The sequence below is a fragment of the Parambassis ranga genome, chromosome 15 (assembly GCF_900634625.1).
Source record: "Parambassis ranga chromosome 15, fParRan2.1, whole genome shotgun sequence".
In the NCBI taxonomy this organism is placed as follows: Eukaryota; Metazoa; Chordata; class Actinopteri; family Ambassidae; genus Parambassis; species Parambassis ranga.
Window position 1 is genome coordinate 6,945,614 of NC_041035.1, and position 25,407 is coordinate 6,971,020.

General features: G+C 43.6%; 1 protein-coding gene across 1 annotated transcript in view; it reads right to left on the reverse strand.

Annotated features, from left to right (window-relative positions):
* Window positions 1-8,536: 8,536 nt before the first annotated feature.
* Window positions 8,537-25,407, reverse strand: part of meis1b (Meis homeobox 1 b) — a 69,680-nt gene continuing 52,809 nt past the window's right edge. Inside the window, exons 10-13 of the mRNA XM_028422955.1 lie at window positions 16,476-16,534; window positions 14,830-14,919; window positions 14,065-14,162; window positions 8,537-9,731 (exon numbers count right to left, since the gene is read on the reverse strand). Coding sequence (XP_028278756.1) covers window positions 14,104-14,162; window positions 14,830-14,919; window positions 16,476-16,534 — 208 coding nt within the window. The 3' untranslated portion in view covers window positions 8,537-9,731; window positions 14,065-14,103. The remainder of the gene's footprint in view (window positions 9,732-14,064; window positions 14,163-14,829; window positions 14,920-16,475; window positions 16,535-25,407) is intronic.

Below are 25,407 nucleotides of genomic sequence, written 5' to 3' on the forward strand. Positions count from 1 at the left end.
TGCTGATTCTCCATGTTGTCGTGAATCTCATCAAGTCCACAGAATTCACTTTATGTCACATGACAGCACTAGAAGTATTTTACTGTGATGAAGATAATAGGGTTAATAAAAGAGCAGTTATTTCTTACAACAAGTTGCAGGTTATAATTGGGGCTATTAATCCACTAAAAAACTCTTAGTGGACTTTCTGTGATTATTCCATTTTTCAAAGATCTTGTAATTTGAACTTTTCTGTTTCACTGAGCACAGCATGCTTCAGTTTATGTGTGATCACAGATTTCATTCTACTTCAGTGAAGTGCATTGTGATTCTGTGGTGCAGTTATCTTCTACACAGCTCTGCCGGTCTCCTACCGGAGTGACATCCTTTGCTTAAGCATGTTCATCATCTGTGTCCTCTCAGCTTCACACAAAGCATGTGTTTTGACACCATGGTTCCTTTTGAAGATATGCAAAGTGTCCCCTGATGTCTTTCTAAATGATTTATCTCATTCTCTTCTTCGATGGTAATCAGGTGTATGTTTTTAGCGATCCATTTGCCCACAGCATTAACTACCATCTTTCTCTCAGTTTTTTAAATTGTCAGTGTCCCAGTGTCCCAGAGTGTTATGTTTTCATTAAGCATTTCTACAGACTGAGAAATGAAGTCCGTGTGTGTGTGGAAGTGTGGAAAACTGCAGTTCTTCCCATGGCCTCTGAGACGTGGCTCCAATAGACCCTAATGTTAAAATGTTCAACCTTACAGCAGATGTTACTTTATAGCCTCATGCATTTAAAGAGAAAAAAGGCAGGCTGGATGGATCTTTTGCAAATGTTGTACCTCAGCTCTGCTTGCTCCACCTTAGGATTTTAGGTGAAATCTGATACAAATATGGTGATATTGAGACTCAAAACTGCTCTCCAGGAACCTATGGGTGGCGTCACAGATGCTTCAGCATGTTTAAAAGAAAACTAAATCCTCAACAGGATGCACTGGAAACAGGAAAAGTTGCAGCAGATGTTGTAGCAAATGTATTTAAAAGTGACAGGCTGCAGCACTATGAGTGTTTTTATGGTTAACAGTCATCAAAAATTACATTTGGAGACTTAACTGTGGGATATGGGAGCCTCAAGCAGCAGAGCTTTGACATCTGAACATTACACACAAGAGGGGAAAAAAACAGGGCAGCTCAAAGCTACTCCTTCATATTTGGTTTGAATAGTAAGTGGCCATTGGTGCTCCCTGCTGTTTTACGTCACAGGGGAAACATCTTTATCATGGCGTATATTATTCCAAAACACAGCTTCCTGCGTGGAAAGTTCCCCCCTCTGTCCTCAGCTCGCCTGCCCCTCTGATAGACAGCATTGCTTCTTATAAACTGTCCATGGTCCATAAATTGTGCCGCGCCGAACATAACACTGCTCAGTGTCGGGACACATTCAGGGGCTTCTGGCTCTTCTCTCCTTCTGCCCTAAAGGAGATTTGCTTTGTAAATTGTGCGATGAGATCCCTGGGTTCAGAAACAAAATGGTGAAGAAGAGGCGCGCAGAAAAGCTCTAAATGTACCATCTCTCTCTAAGTTTGAGTGATACAGCTTTTATATAGTATTTCAATTAAAATACACAAACATGTTGGCACATTCTAAATAGAGTACAAGCCATGTTTGTGTTTTAACAGCAATTTTAACACATGCAGGGAGGAGGTCGGGGTGGTTGGTTGGTGGATAAATCTCTGAAGTAAGAAGGGCTGAAAGTTTTGCCTAATTATGGGTGTGACCGTTGACAAATGGGTGACGTCTCACTGTTTCATATCCCAAAACTGCCTGCTTATATTTAAATTAACAGGGAGTTAAGCAGACTCTTTCACTGCCAAAATGGGTTTTGTGTATAGCTCCTTTTTTTTTACCATGCATAAAGAGACACTTCCTCTGTCAGATCCACCTCTAAAATCTATGTCATTATAAAAACCTGACCCAATCATCAAAGTAGATACTTCACATGCTCAGTATTGTCTACACTTTAAACTGTCATCCTGAATTATTATTTGGAAGCACGATAACTTTGAATGCAAAGAAATGGAATTCAGCAGGATGATGATTTATCACAGTGCTGACAAAACTGGTGAAACGTTTACAACACAACTGAAACTATGCAGAGAAATCTGTTGTCTGAGACACAAAGAGTGCAACCTACATCTGTAAACTGGAGTACATGAGCCCAAGTTTCTCTTCCAGTAATCAAACTTTGAGTTAATTAGAGAAAAGTGTAAAGAAAGTTGAATCACAGGGGAGAGAATATAGCCTCCACTGCTTATTTTTTTTCCTGAAAATATCAGTTAGTACAACTAATTTGTCCACAAATTAAATCAGAAGGTCTACGCTTACTGAGATGACAAGGTCAAAGCTGCTAAAAGCTGGCTACACAGAGAGAGAGGGAGAGCTGCATTTCTAGCAGACAAAACAACAGCAGAGATGAAGACGCACATTGTCACGGTTGGTGGGTGGAAACCAGTTGACAGGGTGAGAGCGCGTGGAGCTGACATTTTTCTTTACCCATCAGTGACGTGAGGCTGATGAATATGTGATATGGGTGCCACATTCACAGCTAAGCCTCCATCAATTACAGAGTGTGGGGGAGATTTTCTGCAAAACTGTTTCACTTCGACCAAATTTTAATGTAAAGAGAGATCTGTTAAAAATAAATCTGACCACAAAAATATTCCATAAACTCACGTATGAATCTCCTTCAACTTATCATATGATATGACACCATCACAGTGTGCCCCTGACATCCAAACCCACTATGTTCCCTGCGTTTATACAAGCCTCTACAGAACACTCCGGATCATCAGGACTGAACATTTTCAGATCAGCGCATAGGTTGGACTGTATGATGAATGTTGAAGTAGCCTCCGTGGCTGCAGGCCAGTACTTTATCAGTATTGTGCCGTGGCTGGAATTCAGCCCCTCTGTCCTGTCTCGACTTGCTTCCTCACTGTTTACTTTTGGAGGCCGAGCAGCCGCTCCGAGCAGCCACAAAACAGCACTTTTAAAACTCGTCCATGCGCTCATGCACGAAGGCGGCTCCGCGTCAAGACGCAAGCAGGCTTGCACAATTGCGCAGTACAGCCTAAGTAATAATCATAATGCAAAATTTCAAATTAAATACTTGGCATTCTTTGCACATATCCACTAACAATGGCGCTATTCTCCTGACACCGCATATCTTGGCTGAGGCTGAAGGTTTTTATTATCATTTCTTCTGGGACTCGAACCGCCGACTCCTAACAGCTGAGTCACTGTTTCGTGCCTCGGGGAATACAAACTCTGCAAGAAATGAACAAACGATTCAATTCTAGGAAAAGAGGGAAGAGGATTAGTTGTAAATAGATGTTTACTTAAAGGCAACATTGTCAGTGAACAATGAGTGGAGGAGCTGCAAGGATCTGTGCCAAAGATGCCGGTATTATATTATCCACTGGCAGGTGGGGGCCGTGAAAGGGGGGGAAAGGGCAGTGCTGACCGTGTGCTGGAGGAGGGGCGGCTCGCTATTATTGGATCCGGTCTCACCAGGTGAGCTGTGAGGAGTCAACATCAACCCCTCCTTCAGCTCTCCTGCCCCGCCTGGTGCTGCCAAGGTGACCTTCCAGAGAGAGGGAGGGGTGGATACTCAGGAAGGTGCTGACAGAAACATCTCTGGTTATGAACCAGCCGCGGTTTGCCTCTCTCCGCTGGAAAGGTGCGCTGCCAGCGGTGTTTGCCTCCCCGCAGCAGGAGCAGCTAGCAGGGAAAAGACCGAGGCCAAAAATATGTTGCCCAAAATGTCTCTGCTCATAAGCGCGTACACTAGAGAAACACACCACGCGCACCACAAGGCTTCTGAGCTTTAGATTCCTGCCCCTGAATGAGCTGCAGTTTCTTCACAAACCAGAGGCTGTGGTGTTTACCTGTTGTAGCTCTCTCTCCCTCTCTGAGCCAGGCCCTCTGTCACTGCCCGCGTCTGGCACACACTAGTACGCATGTCTCCAATTCTTGGCCCACATATCCACACTCATACCTGCTGACAGGCCCCCCTTGTGCGCCATGACGCGCGGCGCGTTCACTGCAAGATTGCAGGACATCACCCAGCAGCCGCAGCCTCTTCCACAGGAACTGAATAAGTTTACACCGAGGCACAGTCTTTTGGACTATGCAACTATTCTCTCTGCTGTAAGTTTGTGAAGTATTCAGAAGAAGCTAACTTCATTTTCATTTACTTTTTTCCCAATTGACTTTTTTGCAAAACTCAAAAATCAAACATTCATTTTATTTACATTATATTTTCCAAACTCTACATTTCCCCGTCTTGTCAAAAAAAGTGTATTTTAAATTTCAAATGACGTTTTAATGAATGTGTCTCAAAGGCGCCATCTTGTCCTTATTAAGTGTGATAAAATGAGATTTGCTCGTGGTGCGCATGAAGGTGGCCACTTAAGTTACTCACGTCAAAGTAATTACTTCGCGTTTCCTTGTGTTGTGTTTGGAAAGGGGATGAATCGCATTTAGTTTGACGCGGGGGCCTCGGTCAGACTCTGAAACTGGATCTCATGACTTCATCTCCCCCCCAACACAAACCTCTGTAGAAACACATCCTCACATCTCACAAACTCCATCATCTCAGAAAAAAATCAGCTCTGTGTTTTCCGGGCAGCTCTCTCTCTCTCTCTCTCTCTCTCTCTGTCTCTGCTGTGTGTTCCTCTTCAACTAAACTTTTAAACCAGGAGGGGGATAATTGTTACAGATATGTTTAATTACCACAAGCTTATGTGACCACTACGGATGCCTGAGAGCTCCAATCTGTGCGCTTTAAGTCAGATTCTCGTGTTTCAGGCTTAATGGAACTAATAACACTTAATCACGTTACTTTCGTTCTCCTCTCTCTCCTTTGCATTTCAGCTTTTTAATCTGCAGTGGCGTGGGGTTAAACAAATGAAACGTACTGTTCCCCTCTCCTCCTCCTCCTCCTCCTCCTCCTCTTCCTCTTCGTCCTCCTCTCCTCTCTGTGAAACCTCAGAGGAGAGCAGACCAAACGTTACTTAGCCTGAACGCAGAGAGGCTGCAGATAATGAGAGCCTGGTTGCATTAAATGGACAAACAGCAATCCGGCATCTCCTGACCCCTCGATGCTCCTCTCGGCTCCATTGATCATCCCCCCTTATGAGATAATGCAATTACAAACATCAATAAGGAGCTGCGAGGGGAATCATTATGTGGTGACAGTGATAAATGATGCTGCAGAAAATAGCGGGCTCCTCTCAAACAATCCGTGCGCCCAAGGGGCTTTTGAGGGCCGGGGCCCCGTCGCCAAGGAGACAGATGACATCCAAAATGGCCCTCGCTCAACAGTCCTCCTCTCTGCTTTTTCTGCTCTCGCTCTCACCAACAGATTTTTGTTTTCTCTCTCCTTCTTTTGTTTCAAAACCAGCTGCCACGCGACGTTTGAAGGTGGAGATTTTTGGGGGTGGAGGGCTGGAAAGTTTATCCCCCTGAGGCGTTTGGAGACTTGAGTGTAATTTCTGTTCATATTGATTTCATAAAGTAGCTAGATATTGACGTGTCATCTCGGATATGTATGTTTTCCTGTGTAATGATTTTTACTTTGGAAACTATAGAGAATGGAGTGATGGAGAGTATTGTCCTCATATCAAATATGATCTGTTTAGGTGGGCTTTAGGGATGTGAGACTTGAAGATAATTAAAGTTGCTTTAATTAATCAAACATATTTTTGATCAAGATTTAACTACAGGTCCTCTGAAGGAGGGTAAACCTGCAGTCATTCTTAAACAGGTTTTTAGAATAATGACTTTAAGGCCCGACGTGTTATTTTAATTAATCGTTTTTTTCCCCCAGAAGCTAATAAAGTAAAATATAAAAATCACACTGTTGTGAATACATCAAAATATTATCTGAAAATGTAAAAATCTGCAAAAATATTTTAGTTTGCGTTTCTGCGCCAAAATAAAAGAATCAAACCAGTTTCAAATGACAGTTTAGCCAGCAGGCCCTGGTGCTCAGCAAACGTCAGTACGTCTACACACACAGTGTTTTGCGGCTGTGATTTGCCATGACTTGCACTGCAGGGCGAAGCAAGAGGCGCACAAGTTCTTGTTTTCAACATAAAGACGCAAAAAAAATATCTACGTTGTGAGAGCAGGACAGGCCTGTCCGGGCACCTCCACTGCTCTGGAACACATTTCTGCTCCATTCATTATCTCTGACAGTTCACTCCGCGGTCAGCGTGTGTGTGTGTGTGTGTTAGAGTGGTAGACCTGTGCCATCATTAACACAAATTACTATTGTTTTTAAGTAACTTTCAAAGTACAGAAAACAAAATCAAAGTGTAACAGTAAAAAAAAAGGTCAGCATCACATAAATGTCCCAAAATATAAAAAAAACAGCTGAGTCAAAGTTTTTACGTCTTATAAATTACAAAACAAGTTGCAGTGTCCTTTATGAAAACGTATTTTATAGTAATGCAATAAATAAACACCTGTTATTAATATTAGATATTATTAGAGTTTTAAACTTTATTTAAAAACTGTAAATTGTCACAAAGGTGAAACAAAATGAATCAAATTATTTATCAATCATTTATTTAAATCAAATACCTGCATTAAGTCTGGGAAACACATTACGTGTGTTTTTGGTTTAAAACTCTTTTGCAATCATAAATATTGAAAAATAAATTTACATTTATTTCGCCAATCACCACTTTAAAAACAAAGTAACATCTGGCCTACACATCCAACATGCTTTGAAATGAGAAGTTAAAAACTACATGTGTTTAATGTCCTACTGTCCTCTCGATCTGAGCGGTCACACACACACACACACACATGCACAGAAACACCTTGTGACTCTTTTCACTTTGATCAAATCGTCCTAACGCGTTTTGGGGAGTTTTACGTCCGTGCGTAAAAGGAGACGTGGTTAGTGCGCCATCTCCAAACCCCGGACAGTTACCAGGCCTCCCTAAAGAGGGCAGTCAAGCATGGGCTTTCTCTCCTCTTGTCTCCACAGCTCCCAGCGGCCACAGGCTTAGGAATTCACATTTCACAGCCTCGGATTTTCCAGCCATGGTGGAGAGGCGAAGCAATTAAAACGTCGCCTGGGTTTTTTAAGAGCGTGTCTTTTTCCCTTCTTCTTTAGTGTAAATAGCATTCACTTCAGCAAAGGCAGTAAAAACACAATAGTTGCTCGGAGGAGAGATAAAGAGAAAGAAAGGATAGAGTATTGATTTATACGCGCATATTGTTATGGATAAAACAGACCCTCTCTTGTTCGGTGGGGTTTTTAAAAAAAAAAAAAAGAAGCAAGACAGTGACTTTGGGATTCAGTGCTCCTCTCCGAAATGTATCAATTAGACAGAACTGGTTCGGCTCGTCTCCTCCCGTCTCAGCTCAGACTCTCCTCCCCTCCTGAAGTGCAGAGTATCCCGGAGACAACCTCGGCTGCGGAGCGCTGGGCTTCAAGCCCCTTTGACTGTGGGCAACAAGGCGTGAGGGAGAACTAATCTTCCCATTTACACGTTGGTAGCAATTTTACCTAAATGAATTTTAATGCTAAATGAAGGATAATTCGCTTTCTTGCCGAGCGTCTTTTCCTCGTTTCCCCTCTATACGTGTGAGAAAATGACAGCAGAACGTATGCATTAGCTGCACATTTTCCACAGCAGTGCGAGCGCTGGCCTCGCTGCGCGTTTCCTAAGTATAATCGGACAGTTGTTGACATGTAAACATGTCCCTGACTATTTTTCTATATAGGTATATAAGTGGAGACTTGTTAGGAGTTCTGTTATTTGAACAAAAAGTATTTATTTACAACACAGATGTACATATATACCCTTCAAAGTAAAAGCATAAGAAACATGACTTGTCTTCAAAGGAATCTTAAAGATGTGCGTAATACATGTTTGAAGCAATGGATAATGGAAGCATTGATAACACACACTCAAACTGCACTGTCATACACACACGTTCTCCTTCACACGCACACACACACACGCGCAGAGTGACTTGTACATTCTCTCCTGTCTGTTGATCAGCATTACATCATCTGGTTAAATCAAAATGAATGGACTGCGGTATATATGGTGTTTTCCCATAGCCTCTGCCTCTCCCTATTATCAGGCCGCATCAAACGATGAGGGGAAGAGAATCCATTGGCCATGCGAGTGCTCAGCCATGTGACATGAAACACATCAATAAGACACTGGAATAGACTTTCAGAGGCCCTCCATCACACACACACACACACACACACACACACACACAGGAAAAAACAGGAAACAACATGTTTGTGGGACACACGCCTGTAGTTTCCCCATCCACAATGATTTGCTTTTAACTGTTTGTTAGCCATGTTGACACCTATTATTATGCTTCTGTCATTGTGAATGAATAATATAAGAAGACTGGACAAGGGCAGTCAGATTAAAAATCTTGTACATCCAAAACTTCTAGAAAGTGTTTAGCTTGAGGAGCTTTGATCGTTTTCTGTACCAATAAAAACTTCCCATCAGCGGAGAAGCGTTTAATAAACTGATATGAAATATTTAAAAAAAAACACACACACACTGCAGTTACAAGGTGTAGACAAAAGAACAGTAATACAATTAGCTGCTCCCTGCTGGTGTGTGAAGGGGGGGGGGCTGTGTTTAATGTAAAAAACAAACAAACAAAACACAGGATGTCTGAACCGCCATCACACACACACACACACACACACCTTTACAATCCAAAAAAGGCCTGCGAGAAGTGACAAACTGATCAAACTTCATTTATTCATGTATGTTTTTCTTTTAAAAATGCAGCGTGACTGAATGAAGGGGGAGGTCAAATCTGATGGAGAGACAGCACACACACTCACACACACTCACACACACACACACACTCACACACAGTGAGGAAAGAAACCAGAAAAAAAGAAAAGTTCACATCCTTTTTTAAAAAAATCTATTAGAAACAACATAATATGCAGAACAATACAATAGCATTTACAATACTTAAATTCCCAGTTCTTGTGAAAGTCCAGCGTAATTTTACAACAGTATACAGTATATTTTCTTTTCCACTCGTTTCCCAAAGGAGGGGTTGATATAGTTATACTTTTTAATTTCTTTCCTCTTGCTTTTCTTCCTTCCAGGTTTCAATCCACTATACTTTGTTTTAAAGGGCACCTCTGTTGCTGTGTTAGTGTCCTGTCGGATACAGACATTGGCTTCTCTTTGGTCCAATTCCATCGTCCCAAAGAGTGGAGTGCTCCTCGCAGGAAGTCTCTTTTGTTTGCCAAAAGTCAAGATTAAATCATCAGGTGCCACATTCACCAAAGGTAACAGGAAAACGACCCAAAGTGTCTCTCGTGTGTCATCTTTGTTTGCAATCACAATCACTGTAATGGAGGAATCAATGTGAACCTAGTGGGGCAGCAGCAAGGAGCGGGGGCGAAGTCTAGTGCCCACCACAAAGGAGCTGGGGGTCTGTCGGGAGGGGGTGGAGGTGGTCATCTGGCCTGGGTGAGGTTTGATATTCTCTGCATCTCCTTTGCTGGATGGAAGGCAGTCGTGGGAGGTTTCCAGGTTGAAGATATCAGCCAAATGAGAAGTCGCTGGGTCTTGGAAGTGGACTGAAGGGTTGATGTTGTCGTCAGGGAGTCCCGTACTCTAGCTCCATGGGCCTCTGTGAGACACATGATCTCCTGGTTTGCACTGCAGTTCTGCAGAAAGAGAAGATTAAAACCATTAATCAGTGTTGAATGTAGAGCAAGTGATGTGGGGACACATGTGGACTGATCAGAGCAAAGGTTTTGCTTTAAAAAATAAAATACACTGCTTCACTGTGCACAATGAATGTCTAAAGTTGGACAAATTAAAGATTCCCCTGAACAACAATGCAACAACAGTCAAGTCAGGCAAATGTCATTAAGCTTAACATGTGAGCATTTAACACAAAACAATGAGTTCGAAGTCATTAATCATTCATTAAAACCAACAATAGATCACACCAGACTTTAGAACGCAGTCTCATGTTACATTTTCAGGCCACCACACAAACATCACAGGACAGAGGAATAGGAGCATAGCATGTGGCAACTACTCATCATAGTGTTAATCTGGGTCAGAATATGGACCACAGCCTGCCCTTCACTGACACTGTGTGGATGTTTGAGAGAGAGAGAAACAGACAGAGAGAGCGTTGGAGGCTTTAGTGAGTTAATCCTACACCCGCAGTAATGCTACTTTAACAGTTGGAGAGGACACACACACGATCGACTTAAACTGATACCCAGGTCCAGTGCTTAACATTTCCTGGATAATCTCTTTAACTATAAGGAAACTTAAAATTAGCCTTTCGTTTATGTTTCCATTGTTTCAGGTCAGGAGCAACACGGCATACTGCACACACACGTCAACCACAACAATATAAAGTAGCAGGACCTGCTGCCTGCCATCAAACCTTCTTGCAAAGTGACAAATGTAAAGCACTCCATCTTTGCCCTCTTCTCTCCCTACAGTCCTCTCTTTAAAGCCAACAATAGCCATCATCTATCTCTGCAGGTGGAAAGTCACCGCTGAGGACCTGCGGCCATTGTTGTCACAACCAAAGAGGAGAGGTGAGGCTCACAGCGGCCTGTCACCTGAGAGCGCCCTGGGCCCGTCCACGTGTTCGCCGCACACAAGAGGACCACTACAGACGACACAAAGGCAGGCAGAGAAAAGGACAAGGAGGTGCAGCGGGAGGAGGACAATAGAGGAGTGAACGCAACGGCCCTCGTTTGTTATTCGTCCTCCTCAGCAGCTTTTACCTGAGCTACTGAGGAGAAAGGTGCAGCTTATGTAGGAGAAGGGAGGGAGGGCGAGAATCAAAAGGAGTGAAGAGATAGAAGTTATTCTGGACTAAAGACTTTAAGCCTGTGACTTATCTATTGTGAGTATAACATGTGATGCTACAAGGGAACTAGCTTAAAACTAGTGTAATGACCCATTAAATGTGCATAATGTACAGAGTTGTGTTGTGTTTTTTGTGGCCACACCACCAAAACCGTCTCATCTGTTGATTTGCCTCCTTGCATATGTACCCTCTGGTTAAAGAGAACATCCTGATTACTGCAGTAAATCCATGTCAAGGGTCTAATAAATGTTATGCGTGCTTGAAAGAGCACACATTGCTAATAAGGTTTTTCACTTAATAAGCCAATCAATACATTGAGCTGTAAGCCTCATTTCCTAGACTCCAAGAGAGGATTCCACAGGGGCCAAATCAACAGGGACACACATTCACATGGACAACATGAGGGGGTACAAAATCCCCATCGGGACCCTTTTTTTTTCTTTTCTCTACTGTTCGTTAACAGCAAAAGTTCATCCACCAGAGAAAGAAGTTGAAGGTGGGGGGTGACAGTGGGAGGGTTTGCATAGATCTTGACCCCTCAGCAGAAGGTTAACAAATTTGCGCTTAATGATTGGAGCAATGGATTCTGGGACAAAGGGTCTCCAGCCGAGACTGGCAGCAAAGGGGTTACAGGCAGCGTTCACTCAAGCGTTCTGCCCGACATTTTGGGGAAAAGCTCCTAGTGGGTAGGGCCAGAGAAAAATTCCATACGCTCTGCGCCATAATTAATTCTTCCACCCTGTGATAACTATTGTCCTGAAACTGAAAATTACAGTTTTCAGGGGCCACCCCTGGCTAATTTTGCAGAAGAGGGAAAGCAGGGGAGAGGAAGAAGGGAAAAGAGGGTAAGGGTCATCTGAGAGTCACTCTTGTGGCTATCAAAGGCTCGGCTTGCTTCTGCTTCAGTTGCTGGGCTTCATCTCTGCTGACAGGTGTATTGTTTCGCAAGGGGATATAAGCTCTGTAATCATCATTGGGTGGAAAGCATAACGCTCCTCACTAAGCAGGACTAATTGGCTTTAGTTTTAACTAATGTTGCAGTGTGACTGCTAGGCACACCTTCTGTATCACTGCTCTGCACTTCACAGCACAATAACCGCTCAATTTAGCCCTGCGGTAACAAAATCTCAACTCTGCTAATGAAAATTGCTTATAAAATATAATGAACCTGTGCTCTCTTAATCAAATAAGATAACGGTTTCTCCCCCTCATGCAATAACCTATTAATTTAATTGGTCATGAAAGAATATAACACATCACTTACATTTAATTGACCTAGAAAGAAAAGGAGCGATATTTGACAGAGACAAGCTAACAGCTAGCACAATGGCTAGCTGATGAAGCTGTAAAGAAACGACTAGTTGTGAAGAAGAGTAGACATATTTCTGTCACCATCCCTCTCACAGCCTCTCTCTTCTTCCCTTCCTTTCTCCTTACCCCTCCCTCTTGTCATTTACTCTCCTCTCGCTCTCCATCTCTTCATCCACCCCTCCCCTTTTTCTGTCTACCTCCCTCCCTCTCTGTCTTTTTTCTTCCTCTGTCTACTCGTCTTCTCTGTGCTTTGCCCGTCTTGCAGAGGATTCCTCTGGTGGCCCAATTACGAGATTCAGCAGGCAAATTGAGGCTGTTTAAAGCAAGGTCTGCTGGGAAGGCTAGCAGCTGCTGGAAAGAGGCAGCTTGGACACGGCAAACCAGCTCTCATGTTTACACGCTCCCACATAAACACAGACACACACACACCTCATTCTGAAACACTTGCTTTTTTCTATTAGCATGTCTCCCTGTATTTCTAACCTGAAAGATGCTATTCGACGTGTCTTTGTTTTAGTTATGGACGGAAACAAGGGTGGCATATTTTCACTATGGCACACACACGTGCACGCGCATTGTGTGGAGGGTTAATGGTCTCTATTTTTGTAAACTGAATAAGTCAAATCCATTGGTCACACCTCTGGTGATGGCATATTTAATTTGGATCTAGTCAATTAGGCCCAGCTAAGCTCCATACCCTGCTGGCTACCTCCTCCATTTTGCACTAGTTTGTGTCCCCTCCCTGTGCCAGGAGTAATCCTATTACCATACACACACATGCACACACCCACACACATCAGCACATACATGTATCGCACATATCTGTATGGTAGACACGGAGGTATACGAAGTCACAAGTGTACACACATATGGTCTACAAACGTTCACACACACATAAAACAATGATGTTTCAGTATGATTGGACCCACAGCTACTATATACACACTGTGACACCACCAAGCCTGTATACATCCAGAATTATGTGGGAGTCTGTTTGGCCCTGGGGCGAGAGAGAGAGAGAGAGAGAGAGAGAGAGAGAGGGTAGATGAGGTGAGAGAAAGAGAGAGGCAGAGAATTAAAGGTGTTGTGTGAAAGAGATGGAGGAGGAAAATTGACAGTGAGAAAAACCACAAAAAGAGAGTGAGACAGAGTGAGCATTAGAAAGACAGTGAGAAGAGAGAGAGAGAGAGAGAGAGAGAGGGAGGAGGGGTGTCCTCTTGCTGGTTAGTGTGTGTATGAATGTGGCTCATGCATCAACAGCAACCCGGCAGATTTATGACACTTAAGGGGTGCTCACTTCTCTTTTCCTCTCCTTGCACCAGCGACAACTGCTTACATTTTTGCCAATCAGTCTGTTGCCATAGCAACGTCCTACCTGCCCCATCCCTCCCTCGATCTCGCCACCAAGAACTTCTGTCCCAACCCATCTCCACCTCTGTTTTTTGTCAATACCCTCCTCTGTTTCACTTATGTACCACATACTTATTAAAAACATTTACAATCAGTAAATGTGTCGTATATTCCTCTTTGGTTCTTTTCTTTTTCCACTGCATGATGTGAAGAATGTTTCATCCTGTAGCTATGGGATATGTGAGAGAGTGAAGCAGCTACGCACACACACATTACAAAGAGTTACAAGGTTGTGATCAAAGGCTCTTATCACCAGGCTGAGGGTGGGAGAGTTAGACAGAGAAAAAAAAACAGCTTGAGAAGAACAAGAGCCTGTTTGTAACAAAAACCTTTTAAACCTTAACCTTCTTATTTTTTTGTAAAAGCACAAATGTCGGAATACATTTTATGATCTGGATAACAGATCGGTAAGACAGATTGTGTGTGAGTGTACTTACATCCCCCTTTGTGTTGTGATTGGCTGGTACCGGGTGGGGCTACATATAGTGCCACTGACCTTCCATGCCCATGTTCATGCCCATCCCACCCATTGGTCCTATAAAAAAAACATTGAAGCAGTGATTACAGAGCTTAATACCAGGATGTTTTGACTCTGAAGCTAATTCGACAAACACACAGAGCATGTTGGAGCACACTCTGGCAGAATGATGTGTGTGTGTGAAGGTGCAGAGGAGGGGGTGAGGGGTGGCTAAGTAGCCTGGCAGTTTATCCAAACCTGCTGACTTTGAGTGGAGGGTGAGATAGGGTTAGAGACTTGAGAGAATCCCAGAAAACAGGGGATAGAGGAGGAGGAGAGAAGCTTAGGGACAAACTCTGGGATTAGACCTGATGGCGTGAGAGGGAGAGAGGGCCTGAGAGAGAGGGAGTTAGGAAGGAGATGGTTGTGTAATGTGATTGACCACACCTGTTCTGATTTCTGTGTTCAGGGTGGGGGCAGGCAGTAGTGTGTGTACACACTGTATCTATGTTTGAGGGTTCACATATTGCACAGGTCATCACCATATAGCTTGTGTGTGTGAAAATACAAGGAGCAGTGTTGGTACAAGTTGGACTATGTGAAAGGGGGAGGCATGAGTGAAAATATGGAGAGGACAAGGAGACAGAGGCATGAAAATGAGCTAAGGACAGCGAGGGATGAGAGAGGAATGACAGGATGAGTGAGGAAAGAAAGAAAAAGGACAGACATGCAGAGAAAGCCTTACCAGGTGGTCTGATTCCCATGTGCTGCTGGCCGTCCATGACGAAGCCCCCCATCGGCTGGCCATCTGGATTGTAGGGAGCTCCTTGACTTACTGTCGACGGAGGAGAAGACGGGGAGGGGAGGGATAGAGGGTTTGGAGGGAGGGAACAGAGTGGTCAATTAGTGCTTTTAATTAAGGCTCAGTGGCCGAAGCGGGATCATCTGTTGGCTGATGCACGCACAGGAAGCCGCCGTTGTCTTTCAACGTCATTCTGCTCCATGTCTGTGCAGCCGGCTCTCCACTGTAAGCCCCTGGTTGGCTTTAATGCATCTAAATGCTCTAATAGGGATCGGGATTCAACACACACTATGGTACACTTAAGACACACAAGGACTTTTGTTTTAAAATGAGATTTGAACCATCTGGTGGAGATGACCAATAGAGCATCAGTAGTACTAGTTGTTAATTGTTGATCCCCAGATAACAATGGTTATTTTTTAACCAAGTGCTTGCACCAATCATGAAATAAAATGAAAATACCTGGGTAGGAATACTCCAGGTATCCAATATGTTTAAGATGTCAGGTCCAGAATACTATGTGACGATAAACAGTGTTTTTAAAACCACATTTTAATTTATATTGGAATGTTATGCGGAACAAATGGCACTTGGGACTGCAATATTTAAACATAATTGCTGCTTCTATCAATGTGTAGTTACACACATGATCAAAGAACCAAAATGAACTCCAGGCTAAAGCTCCCATCAGCTTCCCTTTGTCGCAACAATAAATCATTCTTGGCCTCGGCATTCACTCCTACCTAAATGCTTTATCTAATAAATACTGCCTATAACTGAGCAGCGATGATAAGTGAAACCTGATAGGGTTCCTATTTTTTTTTCTAGTCTCCATTGTTCTGCTCTCATAGAAATCCACTTACCTTCGATTTAGGCTGTTTGGGGGTCAGTCAAGCAAAAGCAAGACCTCGGCCCCACTGAATGCCTTTGAACTTTACTGCGCCCCTAATGCCACCCTGACCTTTGACCCCTATTACAGGTAATAAAGTTTACGGCAGTCCAAACCAAGCCATGCACCAGGGGGACCGCTCACTCGCTCCCCTCACTCCCCGAAACAGCCGCAAATAGGGTTGAGGGAGGGGTGTTGGGGACTGACAGGGGGTTGGTTGGTAAAAACAGGTCTGGAGCCAAAAAGCCAAACAACGGTCACCCAAAAAAAGAAGCGGGTGTAGTCGTTATGTTATGCTTTAAGCCGGAGAGGAAGGATTGAGTGTTTTTTTTTTCCTCTGCAAAGGGGTTGGCAAAGGGGGAGAAAGGGGTTAAGAGAACACAGCTAGTTTTGTTTACAGGATAAGAAGAAAAATAAATCCACTCATCTTAAAATCATTTTCAGCCAAATTGTTATATTTTATAATTAATTTTTCACCTCAAATGGCATGTCAAAACTGATTAATGGTTGCTGTTAATGTTTTGGTTCTCAATTTTAGTGGTCAGTCACGACACTGAGGGGGAAAGCCCCCTGAGGTTTTGGACATTCCAGGATAGGGGGGGATCAGTCCTGTATTTACCAGCTGAGAGGCCTCCGGGTGCATGGAGTGTGGACGGCTTTCGCCTGCGCGACTTGAATACAGTAACTATAGGAGACTTGCCTGCACGGTTTGACTGGTCGATCATGGGCTGCACTATTCTCCTCCTTGCATTGATGAACCTGAAGAAGACAAGGGGACGGGGGGGGGACAAAGACACATCATGAGTGTATTTCTCAAAACAAGATCAAACTAAAATACTGACTAATACCTGGAAAATCTTGGCACATAGCACAAAAACAAACACATTGCCAAATCAGCCTCTTTCTCTTGGCTAACCATAACAATGATATGGAGTAATTACTCTCCCATAAGCAGCCCTGAGCCCTACTAAAGCCCCAACAGAGCCACAGCGAAAGTCACATCTTAACAACCTTAATAACCGAGGCAGTTATCTTTGAAAAACGCCATGACTTGTACAAACTTGCACAGCCTCAGCGTACACACAGTCACATCAGCTTGAACACTGGGGTCTTTGTGGGGCGGAGGCTTAACTGGGATTTTCTCTCTGCCTGTTTGAAACATGTCTACCCATCGCGCTTTGTTGGACATGTTCCACCACATGACGAACCGAGATTGCTGACTGTTTAACACACTTGGCTTTAAATGTGGCGGTGTGGGAAGTGTTGCTGACAGAAACATGTCATGCTGCCACTGGTGAGAGGCATTGTTTTTGGTGATACTCCTGTTAAGACAGGTGACCGAGTGTTACTCTGTGACAGCAGGAGCTTTTTTTAGCGTGTGTGTGTTTTCACAGGAGGATTTTCTATGTGTATAGCCTTGGACTAACCTCTTTACTCCATGACCTCCTATAAAAGCTCACAGTCAGACCATTTATTGTGCGCACACACACACACACATTTAAATCGGCCACTCACTCATTTTCAGCTGCACACACTCTTAATCTGCCTCTCTCACTCTATACACACTAACATAGGCAGCGCTCTGGCCTTGCTCAGCCTTAACCCCTTGTGAAATGACCCTTTGACCTGTAATGACCCCAAGGAGAGAGGGCTCTTGGGGCTTCTGACTTGATTTATGTGTTCCTGCTGTTGCCCCACCGGACACTTCTATTTCATCTCTGAAAGGGGAGCATTAGCTGAACTTTAAGGAAACAATAGCCCTGCTGCACTTCTGGAGCTGGAAACAGAGCATTTAGGAGCCGGAGGAAAGGAGAGAAGGAGCAACAAAACAACAAAAGGACGTTAGCATGCTCCATCTGCTTGACCTCTAATTAGTGAATAAAACTCTCTTGTCTTACAGACAAGACACAGAAAGAGAAAGATAATGATTAGAAGCCTTATTGTCTGTTTTTTGGGGGGTTTTCTCAATTTTGTAAGGTACTTTAGAAAAAAAAACATAAATGGAGCTTGCTGTAAGTTGACAAAGGGTGACAAAAAAAGAAAGAATGAAAAATCAGGCTGATCCTGTCAACCGTCAAGCTTGAGGCTTTGGGATTCTTGTTCTGTATTTGTTACAATCAAGTATGTTAAATTGGAATTTCAAAATAGAAAGAGCTAGGGAGGAATGCAAGAATGCACTGACATGGCAGAGCACCATCAAATGAGGGAACGTCTGGAGTTTTATCACCAACACTCCCTCCCTTCTTTCCTCCCCCTGCTACCCTGTTTTGCTGGGGGAGATATGGGAGGAGGAGCGATGGAGAGAGGGCAAGGAAGGTTGAGAAGGCCTGAACATTCCTTTAACACTCCTCTCCTCTCCGAACCCTTTATATAGGGTTGAGGTCAACCTGAGGCCAACGCTGGCTAACTGTTGACCTCTCCATCTCTTCACCTCTTTGCTATTATCATTCATTTCTATCTTCTCAGCCCTGTTCTTCCTGTCTTTCATTTTTATTTCTGTCCTGCAAAACATGGTTCCTACTGCTTACATCAAAAATGCACTGATGCAACACTAGAACCGGTTTCGGCAATAGGTGTGCACTTAGAAAGTCAGGCGTTTGTTCCTGGTACAATGGGGATTAGAGAGAAATAATGAAACTTCACAGAAATGTGGCACCATTACTCATTTATTCTAAGGATTAAAGAGCACTGTTACTATTACAACTCCTAAAAGAACAACAGTCACGATCCCGCTATCTGTTTTCTTGTCCTGCTCGCTCTCTCCTTATCATTCCTTCCCTGTATGGTGGAAACTGGCAGCCCACCTCCCAGCAACAAATCTACAGTCTAACCCACCAAACCACCCCCTCCTCCTCCTCCTCTTCTCAAAAACTCTCGCCGGTTTCCTGTCCCTGTCGTCCCCGTATCTGAGGCCAGATGCACCATGGGGGCTGGAACAAAGGATAAAATGCCTCTCATAATAGCAGCCAGGGGAACGGAGCGATGGAGAGCGGGAGAATGGGAGGGAAGGAGGAGTGAGAGAGTGGGGAGAAAAAAAAAGCAATGGGCTCTGGTCTGCAAACCAGACACTCTTGCTGTGACCATTAATAAGATGACAGAGCAAAAGGTTGGGTGAGGGAGATAGAGAGAAAAGAGGAACTAAGAAGGGGAGCAGAAGAGATAAAGACTGATGCAGAAAGGAGAGTGTGAACGGACAGGAAAGCGGGGTGAGGTTTCACCTTTTCACGACCCCTGGGCGCTATAGGGCCAGTGTTTATGGCCTGTTCATTCCCCTGCCTCCCATCACAACACAATGAGCTGCACTATTCAGCTCCACTCCATGCAACAATAGCTGGGCTATTTTGGTGTAACACACCACTGGTGGTACGCCTAAACTTGGTCAAAAGCGCAAAAAGACAAGCAGGAGAAAGAAATAAAAGTTGGCCTTGTATAGTTCAGGGATTCCAATATGAACACTGTCAAGGGTCTGTTTGATTCCCATCAGGGGCACACATGTCTGACATATGCACCCATGACACTGCTGATCAAAAACACGTCGGCCATATGGTATGCCTAAAGTGAAGGGACTAAAGTCATGTAAGGAGACTGAATGAGTTTATTTCTCTGTTGTGTTGTCTCTACTTTATTTCTCCTTCTGAGATTGCTAATGTCTGGATTAATTCTCCAAGCCCTCTCCCTCCTTCTCTGGAAAGAGTGGAACTGATTGCGACGGCGTCTGCCAAGCCCTTGCTAATGTCCTATTCTCATTACACCAGAGACACACACACACATACACAGACATACCGAGCCGAGTCAGACGCACACAGGTGTACACGAAGCACACGTGAAATGCCCAATTAAAAGCAAGAAATTGTCTTTTTCATCAGCTGCCTTTGTTGCGTGACCAATTAGGGGATAATTTAATAACGAGCAGTGGAAAGATGCAGATTGGATATACAAAAGGTTACTCTGCAAGCTCATTGATTTATATTCATGTGGAGTTCTCAATATCGGTGGCACACATACTCACACATCTCCTGAGCTCACTACCAATATTATATTAGTAATATGAGACATTCAAAAGGTGCACATACACACGCATGTTCTCAGCACTCTCCAGCAATATTACATTAGTAATCTGAGAGAATTTGGACACACACACCTCACGTTTATAAGCAGCTGGATATTTCAGCATCATTCATCAGGACGCGGTGGCGTATTAGAGCACACACACAGACAGAGGTTTACATGCATATTCAAATCTAAGAGCAGCTTAAAATAACTGTGTAACCGCACACTCCTCCTGGCTGTCAATCAATGTGATTTAAAAGCCCTAAAAAGAAAGCAAGCTCTGACGGGTACATTCATGTAGCTTATCATCAGGTTGTCACTGCATGGCTAGCATTGATTGTCTGCTGCTCAACCACAATTAACGCCTGGCCCATATATACTTCCTTCACAGCGGTGACGTGTACACACACACACACATCGCTGCAAACTAAGTTTAAACCAATTCTCTTTCTGTGATTTTGACACAAAAGATACTCAAATCACAAGATAAAACTAACACACTATACACTCTATTCCTCTGTTGCACATTTATATCTGCAGAACTTTATTATCTCATCCCGTGTCCCAGCACATCTCCATCTTCTTAAGTAATTAGTTATTTTATTATAGAGCTCACATACTCTCTTATGCACAACTGGGGGTGGCGGTACATTTATGCTCTTCTACCTGATGCTTTATGTATGTGTATGTGAATGTACTGCATGTGGGTGTGTGGGGGAATTGCTGTTATGAGTTTCTCCTCTTGTTCTCCCTCAGTTGGTGAGTTAACTCATAAATCACCTCCTTCTCATCTCCCTTCCTTGCTTTCTCTTCTCCTCAGTGTTATTCTCAGGGCAGATACTTGGATTAGATGCTTCAGATTACTTTGAATAAACTAACACAGCTGCCTGCAAAAGCCTATTTGCAAGCTGCACTGCAAACAGTTAAGAAGCAGTGGGAACTATATTAAACAATGAATGCCAATATGAGTCACTACTTTTTCTTGTTGGCTTTTACTTCTAAATCTTTACTGTGACAGACATGAAAAAGGTAGAAAAAGCAAAAAAAAAAGTGTCTTCCTGACTACTTGTTTATTTTATTTATATTCTCATTCTTTCTACCTGAGGGGGGTCAGGTGCAGTGTGAGACCACTTTTAGGGATCCTGACTCTAAAATAGGAACCACATATTTGAGGTTGGGCTGCAGTACGTCATACGTAAGCCTACCTAATATTGTGCAAAGAGACAGTATTGTCCTTAATATGTCTGTGCAGCTTTCAACAAGTACAAACACCTTCACACACATTTACAAATGTACTGTTGTGCTACATGCGCTCACTTGTCAGTGACTAACATCGTTCTTTAACTGTCCTGCTGCAAACGGCTATATGTCTTAAGACATCTAGCTAGAGATACTTCTGTGATTCTTTGTGCTTCTATATATGCTACAAGTGCATCAGGTTTATGGAGAGGGTGTGAAAACCGACACATCGCCATGGGGTCAGCTGTGACATAAACACACATATATGCCCACACAGGCATGTGCACACAGGTTATGGTTAAGGTCATGCAGGAGTCACATGACCATATCTGACAACTGTTTGGTAGCAGTTAGTTTGTTGTTACAGCCCTATTATTAGACAGGAGGCATGTGTTTTGTGTCAGCACAACATTTAGGTCTTTATTGACAGGCAAGGAGTTCCTGAACCACCTCCAAATGCATACATAGCTATGCATAGACACGCCCACTGACAGACACATTGACACACACACCCAATACAGGCAGGTCCTAATAACATGAGGCGGATTAGCAGGATCCAGTGCCACATATGGAGGGAAACTTAAGAAAACAGTGTGAAATTTAAAAGGAGCTTTAGACTGAGAACAGCCATGGGGTCACTTAATCCCCATTACTACACACACATGAAATGCATGTAAGCACGCACACGCACGCACACACACACACATACACACAATCCCTGTTGTTACACTACCTAAGAGCCCAGTGTCCATTAAGAGCACTATGAATCTACCACTAAAGCTGGTTTTACAGAGTGGAGCAACAGGCCGGGTGACTACTCACACACACATACAGGAGAGTAGCTCAGTATGTGTGTGTGTGTGTGTGTGTGTGTGTGTGTGTGTGTGTGTGTGTGTGTGTGTGTGTGTGTGTGTGCGCGTGTGTGCGTGTGTGTGTGTGTGTGTGTGTGTGTGTGTGTGTGTGTGTCCATGACAACCAGGTACCTCACAGACTTATATAGAGGAAATGTTAGCAACTTGAAAAACATACATGAACTCATTGGCTCTGACTGAGCTGGCTTTGCAACATTACTTGACTTGCCAAAGGGCAAAATAACAATTGAACGTTTGAAAGGGGAAAACTGTTCATAACACATGAGGACAACAAAATGAAGACATAAAGACATCAGAAAGGAGCCTGTAGCTGTCACATGTGACCCCCTCTTTATCTTTGTTCCTGCTTCCCGTCTCACAGACATTCACAGTCTTGGACTGGGCCAGCCAGTCATCCATCAATGCCAGAGAGAGGCTGTGGCTTGAAGCCTAGCTTTACCCAGAAACAACATGGCTGCTCACTACACAAACACAACACTGGACAGAGCCTGTGTCCCTTAGCCTTTGGGCTTGGATGGAAAAGTGGGTCTCTGTGTGCAGCCCTTTGTGTATATGCAGGTGTAGTGGCTCTGTTAGGAGATCTCCACTGCCAGGGGTGGAGCTGCATATGTATTTGCTTGTAAATCCATACAGCACAGTGTGTATTTTTATTCACCATGTACACACACACACACACACAAAAATCTCAGAGTAGCCACAGATGACCACAGTGTCACACAGAGCCAGTTTTGCTGACAGGGCTTTCAGTGGGGACTGTAGCAAACACACAGTGGTTGACCTAAATCTCCCCCCCTTCCCTCCCCACATACTGCCCGTGTCATATCCTGTCTATGCGCGTGTCACTTCCCCCCGCTGGCTCACAGCAGCTATCACTATGGGGATCCCTCTGACTGCCCAGAAACTGGTGAAGGCAGATTTAGGCAGCAAACATCCACAGTCAGCAAACACAAAAAGCAGAAGAGATGAACATTTTCAGGAGAGTGAAATATGTTGTTTCATTCAAGTGCGATGTAACCAGCCAATAATTGTATCAATTTCATAAGAGTTTCTTTCATAAGATTTTATTTATGTCTAAAAAAGTAGTGCTTGACAGTCGCCACATGTCCATCATCACCATCCTTTTATGCCTCGTCTACAAATCCTTTACATAGAACCATCACTTACTTTAATTGCATGAAATCACTGTCAGCCTTCTGTCTGTTAATTGCAGGAGTCGCTGTCCTATTTTTCCTAGATATTTAATTTTGGCACCAAAAACACCCGCTCTGTGTCCTGCTGATTCATTTCAACAACCATGTTTGATCAACACAAGAAAACACCAGCGTGAGAACAACAACTGACTGATGGCGGCGAGCGCGACAGCGACCATGTGTGCCTCGACACACAGACCCTGGCATTCACATTCTGCCGCCTTTCATGTTTTGGACCCCCCCCCTCCTCCTCGTCCCCTGTCCGCTACTACAAAAGGAGGTTGAAAAGCAAGGGAGACGAGTGGGGAGAAAAGAGGAGGGAATAAAAAAAGACAGAGAGAGAGGGGCAAATGAAGAGAGATGCAGGTTTGGCCTAAGGCGGCATGCTGTGATGTAAGAGAAATAGAGAGAGTGAGAGGAAAAAAAGAGGGGGGGGGTGTGTTGTGGTGTTGTGTGTGTGTGTGTGTGTGTGTCTCTGCACATGAACACCAATAAGTGTACAAGCATCCACAGACACACATTTCTGTTGACATAATACAGTAAAGACAGGGTTGTGTCTGCACAGGCTAAAGATTCCTGTGAAAGGCTATTGTTGGCAACAGACTTCAAACGGAGACGAGAAAATATTGTTTTTGACATTATTATTACATTTTTTACTCAGTGTTGAAATCTGAAGGTGAGGTCACATCTAGTGAAAATTTGTGAGCGTGTGTGTTTTTTTTGTGCGGTAATTGCTGTGGTGTCATGGAACTGAAGCAACATGACAGAGCACAGTATATGAAACAAGCTTCAGGCCATGGACTGAAACTTGGCCTGCTAATTCCAACACACAAGCGCACACACACACCTCAGAATTTCTGCGAACAAGTTCCAGCATCTCCCTGTCAACACAGTGAACCATCTCACTCTACCTGTTTGTCTCTCTCTCTGATTTCAGTTAGCAAGAAAGTTCACATTTAAACCAGGATCATTAGGGACCTTATGATTTCACTGTTTACTTTTGTTTTTCTGTAAAGCTACAATGCAAAAACTTTTGTTTGATCCCTCTGGCAGTGAGATTAATTACACATTACACATTTGGACACAGGTAAAGAAAAAGCCTTTGGTAGTTGTAAAGGGTATGCTACATTTATACCACCCAATCTTCCACAGGTAAACAAACAAAACATGCTTGAGCATGAGACATGGTTTCTTTTTTTATATTAAACATCATAAAGTGTTGTTTAATATCTTTTAGGTTTTTTCCACCAAAGTCAGCATTGTGTAAACTTGTCTGGCGAGGGCTTGAACCTTCCATACTATCCTTTAGCTTCACATGTCATCATCACCTGACTTTCTTTTCCAGTCTGACAACATTTCCAAGCCTAACATGACCCACAATACAATACACCAGCATAATCCTTTCACTTTGATTAAGTAGTGTTTTTTAGTATGATATTGCAATATTGCAATATTTGTTGCTAAAAAATAAAGTGCTCTACACACCACCCACCCTCACTCTCCTCCCCTTCCCTCACCTCGTCCTCTCCTCTGCTCTCCTTCAGCTTGTGCTTTCAGAAACCCGATAAGCGGCGTATATGTACGTGGCGCTGCGCTCCTTCCTAAGTAGCCTCAACGTCCGTCCACTCTTCCCTTTTAAATACTACCTCCCTCTCTCTCACTCACTCTCTCTCACTCCCTCTCTGTCCATGCTTTTAAGACGTTCGTAAAAGGAGGTCTTATTGACAAAACAATTGCTCGGCGGGGCTTAAACACTGCCTTTAAAGGGGTATTATTAAATTGCAGGCAGGAAGGGGAGGGGCAGCCAACATGGGAAACCTGATGACCTCGCTATCGATTTTTACATCACCGGAGCGTTAGGAGAACTTAGCACAGAGATACTGACTGTATCCAGAGAGAGAAAGAAAGACATTTTATATGTGACACATTCAGCTTTGAGCTGCTGCTGCTTTGTGTGAGGAGGTAAAAGGTTGTAGTGGTGGCTGGCTCCGCATCGAATCACTGCTTGACTTTATTCATACATCTGTATTTAATCAACACACTGAGAACATGTTAGTTAAAGTTAAAGTTTATGCTTAGGGTTGTAATCCAGCTCTTTGGTGTGCTTCTGTATCTGAAGTGTAATTTAGAGCGACATCATATAGGTCCTTAAAATCTTCATGTAGCATGTATTTGAGCAAACGTGTGTCTGTCTGTGTCATAACTTATGTGTGTGTCTCCTGTTTAGTACTGGGCACAATGTGTGACACTGCACCTGCCATGTGTGTATATATACACATAT